The following is a 9372-nucleotide window of genomic DNA, read 5'->3' on the forward strand; positions in this document are numbered from 1 at the left end:
GACACGTATTAATGCCAAAATAACATGCTATACAGGTGGGGCTCAAAACAGGTGGGACTCTAAAACAGTAAAAAAAAGAAATGCCTTCAGAAAGAGGGAAGCAAATCAGGTGAGAACTTATAATAACCCCAATAATATGTGCCACTGCACCCAGAGTACACCTGGTTGAGGGAACCAATCAGCTTGCTGAACACATTTGACTCACTGTAGCTGCAGGGGGAATGTGGGTTGCTCTTCACTTGTGATTGATTAAAGAAGAGTTGAGTCATTACATACGGAAACAAAGTGATGCATAAAAACATCCTAATAATAGACAGGCATTTGCTGTTTCATTAAACTTCCTTTTTTTGCTTGCTGGAAGCCTGATACGGACAACAACCAGGCACTACTTATTTGATACGATTTTCAAAGCTCACAAGGGATCAACAGTAGATAATATGGTAAGTTTGATTAATTTCAATTTTAGCATTGAGGATGGTTACCAAGACTATGTAGGATGTACTTTTCTCAAGTGGCAAAATGTATAATGAATCATGTGACAAAATTACTATTTATAGGGGAAGTAGAATTCAGTCTAACATCTATTGTACTAAATTGTTACCATCACAAATGCTTCTTCTAGGCAACATTATGGTGCATAACTGCTATCCTGAAATTAGTACACAAAGCTATTTGGGCATGGCATTTTGAAAAAGAATTTTTGGGGTGGGTACATCTTCCCGTTCTAATTCAACTAATATGGTAGCTTAATGACTTTCATTTCTACTATTATGATAACATTGTACCACCAGTAGGAGTAGTAAAACCAATGGTAACAGCAATGAGCATTTTTTGGTAAATAAGGATTTTCTGAAATGAAGGCCACAAATGCTCAAATCTAAGGTCATCAATATTTTAAAATAATTTATTAAAGTGATATGATTATCAGATTTTGCTCACAATGTTATGTGCCTTCATTTAAATTGACTAACACCAATTGACACTTTGGATTTAGATGCACCAAATTATTAATTTGGCAAAAATGCACATGTTTATATGGCCTTAAATCTGCAGATTTAATCTGCAGCCATTTCCAAAGCCTCCTACATTGTCTCCCACTACCACAAGTGAACATTTGCACAATATCTCCTTGAAGGGGAGAATCGTCTGCAACCAGCCACTCTCACAAGATGGAACTCTCAACTGAAAAATCATTAGCACATTTTTCAACGCGGATGAAGAACAGCTTGGCACACTGCCTGTCACCAAGCATTCCATGCACATGAAGTATGTCCTCACTGATGCTGTGGACATTCTAACCCCGTTAGATATTTTTACCTTTATTTAGCTAGGCAAGTTAATAACAAATTCTTATTTTACAATGACGGCCTACCCCGGCCAAACCCTCCCTTAACCTGGATGACTCTGGGCCAATTGTGCGCCGCCCTATTGGACTCCTTATCACAGCCAGTTGTGATACAGGCCGGGATCGAACCAGGGTCTGTAGTGGTGCCTCTAGCACTGAGATACAGTGCCTTAGACCAATGCGCCAATCCTTTAAAAGGTTGCCACAGATTGTGTGCAAGGATCATCGTCACACTCAGCTACATCCTTCCATGCATCAGAGGAATGACTAAACATCTAATCCACTGGTTCTCAACCTGCTCCTGGGGACCCAAAGGGGTACACATTTTTGTTTTGCCCTAGCACTACACAGCTGATTCAACTGACCAACTCATCAAAAGGCTTTGATGATTTGAATCAGCTGTGTAATGCTAAGACAAAAACAAAAATGTGCACCTCTTTAGGTCCCCAGGACCAGGATTGAGAACCACTGACTAACCAATTGCTCCACAATGGAAAACTTGTCAAAAACCTGAAACAAGCAGTTGACAAGCGCCTGACTGTTTATGAGCAGAAGAAACCATACCAGATTGCCTTAGTCTTAGATACACACTTTAACTGGCATTGTGCAATGCCACTGAGAAGCCTACCTTTACTTCAGACATCAATAGTCTTACCACAAAGTTCACCAGCACTACACAAGATGTCCCACACGGTTAGCCACCACCTCCAGCGAAGAAAAGTCGATTGGACACGCTCTTTGGTTTCATGGAACAACCAAGCACGGCAGCATGTACTCCAAATCTCATCACCCCATATCTTCCACCAACTACTGATCCTCTGAAATTCTGGAATACACAAAGTCAAACATACCCAACACTGAGCAGAACTCCTGTTGATTACCTACATATCTATCCCAGCATCCTCTGCAGCTGTGGAGTTGCTTTTCAGCATTGGAGGGCATATCTTCAGACCAGATCACTGTCCAACTCGCTTTCTGAAACCCTGATGTTTTTTTAAATGTAACATGGCATCTTGTCCTCTTTCATAAAACACCAATGTAATTTATGGGCTGCATATTGTGATTAAAAAATGAAATACGACTTATACATATTAATATGTTTGTTATTTCAAATGTAACTACTAAGTACAATACATTCACAACTATTTTCAAATGTATCCAAATAATTCAAATATTTTTGGGAAAATACTTTTGTTCAAATACGTTTAATGATATGTATTTTAATAAATTATATATACATACCAATTCTTTCCAAATTGTATTTTCAAATACATTTCAAAATTCAAGTACTTTTTTTTTTAAATAGAGGTTATCTAAATAGTTTTTTTGAAATGTATTGAAAAGTTATTGAAATACCTGAAATAGTTTTTTTTAACCCATTTCTGCATCATAATCATAAAAAAGTATTTTAAAAGCTTTCTTGGTTTTATTGATCTATACAATATATGAAATACTTTTGTTCACCGTCTAGCATTAAAAAACAATAGATAGATATCTCTAAATCCCTAAAACGTCACTACACATCACCAGTGGGACAAGCCAATTTTCTAGCCCCCAGTAGTTTCTACAATGCATTCACATACATCTGTTGCAATAGAAAGGACTTACAATAGAATGACCCTATTGCAATAGAGTGGCCATAAAATGTGTGAGTGTAGGTCTACTCCACACAAATGGTTAAAGTCAATAAGTAAGTAATCATTATATTTCCATACTCACACGTTTGTACTGTTTGCTTACAGGATGCTACCACCTGCTGGTTACAGTTGGCTTCCTTGTTCCTATGTCACCTCCTGGTACCTACCTCATGTAATTTGATGTCACGGCAGTTTCCATGTGACATTACGGTCAATACTACCAATACCACGAATGACATCATCTTTAATTGTGAGGAGCGTCGACTGAAAAATGTACCTGTTGGCATCACCAGGAATGTGACCGTGCTGGACCTATCAGAAAACAACATCAGAAATGTATCTCTTGGTGCATTTTCTAATCTGGAGAACCTGACCCTTCTCAATCTCAACTGTGTCAACAAAGAAGGTGACACACACATAGCTGAAGGTGCCTTCAAAAATCTGACAAACCTACAGGACCTAAGGCTTAATGGCAATGGCCTCGTCAAAATTCCTCAAAATCTCCCACTCATTCTGGATAAACTCATGCTGGACAATAACAAGATCAATTTCTCGAATATGAGCAACCTTGTCGGTATACAACATGTGAAGGAGCTGTACTTATCCAAAAATTGCTATTACTGGAATCCCTGTGAGACTGACTTTACTATTGGAAATGGCACCTTCTCAGTATTGACTAACTTGAAGGTTTTGATGTTGGCCTATAATAATTTAACTCATGTTCCAAAAGGACTGCCAAACTCTATACAAGAATTACACCTTGATTCGAACAAGATACAGCAAATTGCTGAGGATGATTTCCTTGGACTGACCCATCTAACAATCCTGGAATTACAGGGAAACTGTCCACGGTGCTCCAATGCTCCATATCCTTGTGTTCCCTGTCCTAATGATTCTCTCGATATTCATCCTCATGCATTTCATGGTCTTACAAAGTTACAGACACTGCACCTAGCAGGCAACTCACTTCGTTTCATCAATAACTCCTGGTTTGAGAGCTTGAACAATCTTACACATCTGTTCCTGTCTTATAATTACTTAACAAATACTATCACCAATGGAACCTTTTTTAGCTATCTACCAAAGCTAGAAAAGATTGATTTGTCATTTAATTATGATTTGCTTGCCTACCCTGAAACCCTACAGCTTTCAAAAAACTTTTCACAATTGGTGTCTCTTACAACATTACATATAATGGGTTTTGTTTTCAGGGAAATTCATTTAGAAACACTCAGACCGCTTTATGAACTCAAACATCTTTCAGTGTTGAACATCGGAACTAACTTTATTGTTCGATCTGATTCCCACATATTCAACAAATTCTCAAACTCAAGTCTCAAAGTCATATATCTTGCGGAAAACAGGCTTTATCCAATTTCAGTAAATGAGTCCCCAGGTTGTGGCACAGGCAGCAACTTAAAGTCGGTGTTGTACACGTCACCACTGACTGGATATTATTCCAATTCAAGGGACTTTTCTTACGGAATAAATCACAACCTTGTGAAGCCAGAATGCTTTATCTCTGGTCGAGTGCTGGTCCTTAGTTCAAATAATCTATTTTTCATTTCTCCAAAGCAATTTGAGGGCTATGGTGACATTGCATGTCTAAACTTATCAAGAAATGGATTTTCAGCAGCATTGAACGGGACAGAGTTCACCTCATTACCAGACCTAAAATATCTCGACCTGTCCTTTAACAAGATTGACCTGGCCTATGACAACGCCTTCAAGGAATTAAAGAAACTCGAAATACTAGACCTAAGCTACAACAGCCACTATTTTGAAGTGTCTGGTGTGACACATAATTTAAATTTTTTGAAAAATCTACCGACTTTGAAAGTATTGAATATGTCACACAATAACATTTTTACATTAACCACTAAGCAGATGACAAGCACATCTTTAAAAGAGCTTCAATTTCAACACAATTTGTTGGCCACATTATGGAAAGAGGGGGATGACTCATACAATAGCCTTTTTAAAATGCTGACGAATTTGACCTATCTGGATATTTCATTTAACAGTATTGAGAAGATCCCATCAAAAGTCTATGAAAACATACCATATACCCTTCAAAAACTATGTATTAGTCATAATTCACTCGGCCATTTTGATTGGGATAAACTGGCAGGATTTCAACAACTGAGTCTCCTGGATCTAAGCTACAATTCTTTATTTCATGTGTCAGCAAATCTCTCAAACTTCACAGATACACTTCAGATTCTTGACTTAAGCCACAATCAGATTTTTCAACTTTCTCGTGAATTTCTTTGGGGTGCTCAAAGCCTTCAGATACTTGACCTCAGCTACAACCAACTGACTAACATCAACGAGACCACCTTCCTCTCGGGCCCTGAAAATTACATGAAAACCTTGTCCTTGCAAGGTAATCCATTCCAGTGTACCTGTGATTTACTAGAGTTCATCCAGTGGATAGAGGAGAACAAAAACGTGAAGATCCCCAGACTGGCCAGTGAGGTGACCTGCAACATGCCAGCTGAAATGAGAGGCCAACCAATTATACTGTTTCACATTGCAGAATGCATCAACGATGACATAGCCTTCCTGATTTACTCCCTCTCCACTTCCTTGATCATGTTCACTGTGGTCATTACTATGGCAGCGCATGTGTTTTATTGGGATGCCTCCTATATTCTATACTATCTGAGGGCAAAGCTGAAGGGCTACCATTCGTTGAGGTCAACAACAACTGACAATCTCTATGATGCCTTTGTTACCTACGACACCAGAGACCCATTGGTGTCAGACTGGGTACTGAACCAACTGCGGGTGCAGCTGGAAGAGAGGGGGGAGAGACACCTGCCTCTCTGTCTGGAGGAACGAGACTGGGCCCCCGGGGTCCCCCTGATAGACAATCTCTTCCAGAGCATTCGACAGAGCCGCAAGACTGTCTTTGTGCTGACCAAGGCTTACATCAGGACTGGGAACTTCCGGATGGCTGTGTACCTGGCCCACCAGAGGTTGCTGGATGAGAACATAGATGTGATTGTGTTGGTTCTCCTGGAACCCGTGCTGCAGCACTCTCACTTCCTCCTTCTGCGGCGGCGTCTGTGTGGGAGAAGTGTTCTAGAGTGGCCCCAGACTGCAGCCGCTGAGACCTGGTTCTGGCAGCACCTAAGGAACGCTGTCAGGTTAGACAACCAGGTGATGTACAACAAGATCTACTCCAGGTACTTCACCAGCAAGTAGAGCACAGTCCAGACCAGAGACTCAAGAGGAAAGTATCTTTCTCACACAAATAGACTGAGCAGTTACAAACACAAACTGCGATACCTTTTACAAGCTCTGACTCTGACTATATCAGTTTTTCTAACTCTGCACTGAATAATGTGGATGATACTGTACATCTCAAATCAACAATATGTATATCAATGTGCTATTCATTGTTCTAACACTATGGCCACCAGTAACTGTGCATTATGGTTGTGGTTCAGTTTTTCAATGTTATGCTGTCTATGGGTAGTAGATAGTTCTATTCCTATTTGTTTTTGTCAATGCATTCAAACTGCATGCCATTTGTAAGTAGATATCTGATTTTAAAAAGGATGACTTGGTGCAGTCAGTCTATGGGCATCCGTCTTTATATGATAACAGGAAGTGAACTAGTCTTAAGTTCCTGTTTCTTTAGGCTCAGATGAGGATGTGAATCTGAAGCCATGGTGCTAGCCTGTCAGTGGCACTTCTTTCTTTATTTCTTTTTAGTTAGAAAACTATAGGCTACAGTGATTAAATTGAACCGGTATTGTTACAACACACTATTTTATTATATTAATCAAAACATTGTTTAGGGAATCTCTTGTAAATGTGTACTATACATTGAACTACAGAGTCACAGCATCAAGGTCCCTTATGATAATTGAAAATGCATTATCTAAATGTAATCAATGACAGAGGGATCTGTAGTATATTACAGTTGCATAGCCTCCAAACAAGTAGGCCTATGTTTCTAGTGCAAACCAATAAAGCCAGTGTTACCACCTGATGTAATACTATGTAAATCCACATGAGGTCATCATTGAGACAATCAGGAAGAGTTACTTATGCGGTGACAGTGGACTGTTTTGTGTTGGCAGCGCAATGCTCTAATATCAAATCAGATAAAATTCAAGGTCCAATACGTTAAACAAATAAAACTATAACTATTATTTATGCTCTCTTGCTTGTAAATATTGATGTAATATATATATATATATATATATATTCCAACCAAGATAAGCTCAAGAGTGAAGGAACGTGACGTCATGTTCAACATTTGCATATTGCGGACTATAATAGACCTTGCTTGATTTACTTGCCTTCACTCGTTCTCTGCGCGATCAGGATTGAGACACACCAGTAGCCAGTACAACTCCGGTGAGTGCACAAACACATTATCTATTGTCATAAACTCTGCATAGCCGGTTTTTCTAAGTGACTTTACAGCACAACAATATGTTGGTTAAGCTAGGCTAGAAATGGTCGAATCGCAGCAATAAGGTCTAAAACCTAATACATTAGGGGATGTTCACTTAAAATGTATATGTTGAAAGCCCTATTCAATGGCATGTAATTGTATCTTGTATACATTTTAAATGGTTAACCCAGTCTCAGGCAAGATGCTGAACCGACTCCGACTCACACTCAGCGGTGATTGGGAGTCCAATAGGGCGGCGCACAATTGGCCCAGCGTCCTCCGGGTTTGGCCGGGGAAGGCCGAGGCCGTCATTGTAAATAAAATTAAAAAATCATATCTGACTTGCCTAGTTAAATTAACTGTAGTTGGAATTTAGGCTTATGTCGATTTGTAGCGTGGATGGACTGTAGACTTGGTTAATGTTGCATAAAATATTATCATGGGTTTTTGGGTGTGTGACAATGCCAATATGACAAAGCAAAGTTCCAAATGTTTGTCTGAAAGGTCGACGCCACTACTGTCTTTTGAGATTCTGCGAAGCAGGGCGGTGGTTCTTCCGCCTGCCTGCAGACGGCTTGCACAGATTGTCAGTTACTTTCTCTAGTCATAGCGCTGATAATGAGAACACGTGCTCGTGGAGTAAACGCCCTAATGAAATTTGCCTTGCTTTTATATAAAAGCAATAATGGATTTGTTGTAATTGTCGGATGCTTGCCCTGACATTTCATCACCCATGTGCTGTAGATCAATGAGAAACTGTCTGCCTTTAGAAGGGGTTGTTTAGATTAAATGGGCAATTTAAGAGTTATTTGAGGGAAGCAATGCAAAGGTTTTATAAAGGCCTGGTGTCATATTTGCAAATGTATCTAATATCTGGACTAAATGATCTTGCTGCCTTCTCATTCACATTGAAAACAAATAGTTTCATCTCTTACCAGATCCTCTGCAAACATGTCTGACAAGCCAGATCTCGCTGAAGTCTCTAACTTCGACAAGACCAAGTTGAAGAAGACCGAGACGCAAGAGAAAAACCCCTTGCCCACCAAAGAAAGTAAGATTGGTTCTAGGTTTATTTTACTTAATAGCACACATCACTTGTGAAATTGGTGTTTACCTTACTAACAAATTGACCATTTAAACACTTCAGCGTACAAATGGACACTAAAACAAATTTTCCCTTCATTGCAGCCATCGAACAGGAGAAGCAAGCAACAGCATGAAGTCCAAGCCTCTGCTATGCACTGTACATTCCACAAGCATTGCCTTTTTCACCTCTTAGCTGTGTAACCCAAAACCTAAGTTGCATTGTGATTGGACAAAAGCAATGACTGTACAGCCCCTCCCTAGAACTTTTTTTTTTTTTTTGTATTTTTTATTTTTTTTACATCAAGTCTGAAAACAACTACTGACTGGCACTCTTTTGACTAGGAGGATGTGTTGCGTGTCTCTACTCACTTCCAGCACTGTCACCTGTCCCTACTGTTGTCCCTGCTTCCAGCCACTTGTGGTTGTGAAGGGAAGAGCAAGGGTGTGATTGGTCTGCCCAACCCGGGGACCCACACTTCTGATGTGTAATTCAGCTTCTGGCAACCTGAAATGCTTTCAAATAAAGCAGTGTTTTGTTTTTCTTGTTCAAATTGTTTTGTATAAATTCAATTATTGGAATGCAGAAGTTTGTTTTGATATGCAAATAAAGATATAACTCTTTCTTTTGGGTGACAGTAGGTTATTTTCATAGGTCTTGAATATGTTTAAACTAGTTTCAGTGATCACATTGCCTCTTAATGTATTTTGTGCATCTGATGTAAAGTATAACTCCGCACATTAGGCAAGGGTGTCTATACCAAATAAATTGGCCATATTTTGGCATCCTGGAATCTCATTGCATCAAAAGCCTGAGCAATCACAACTGCCAGAATCCAAGCAATGTTTTACTGAGCTGCTGTGGGCTTTAGAGCACTAAGTGGATGAGCAGA

The 9372-nt window shown here is 39.5% G+C and overlaps 1 protein-coding gene across 2 annotated transcripts; it reads left to right on the forward strand.

Annotated features, from left to right (window-relative positions):
- Positions 1 to 298: 298 nt before the first annotated feature.
- tmsb4x (thymosin beta 4 X-linked) lies at positions 299 to 9104 on the forward strand. 2 transcript variants are annotated; one of them, XM_082966865.1, is made up of 4 exons: positions 299 to 440; positions 3088 to 6188; positions 8335 to 8447; positions 8585 to 9104. In XM_082966865.1, exons 1-4 carry the CDS (start codon positions 438 to 440, stop codon positions 8614 to 8616), a joined length of 3249 nt encoding a protein of 1082 aa, XP_082822991.1. In that variant the 5' UTR covers positions 299 to 437; the 3' UTR covers positions 8617 to 9104.
- Positions 9105 to 9372: the final 268 nt, after the last annotated feature.

Source organism: Salmo salar, chromosome 21 (assembly GCF_965601325.2).
Source record: "Salmo salar chromosome 21, fSalSal1, whole genome shotgun sequence".
In the NCBI taxonomy this organism is placed as follows: Eukaryota; Metazoa; Chordata; class Actinopteri; order Salmoniformes; family Salmonidae; genus Salmo; species Salmo salar.

What these genes read in the sequence shown, in the direction of transcription:
- tmsb4x (XM_082966865.1), top strand. An exon ending in TCCAGGTACTTCACCAGCAA is followed by an intron (nt 6,189 to 8,334) that starts GTAGAGCACAGT and finishes ATCTCTTACCAG; the next exon opens with ATCCTCTGCAAACATGTCTG. An exon ending in CCCCTTGCCCACCAAAGAAA is followed by an intron (nt 8,448 to 8,584) that starts GTAAGATTGGTT and finishes CCTTCATTGCAG; the next exon opens with CCATCGAACAGGAGAAGCAA.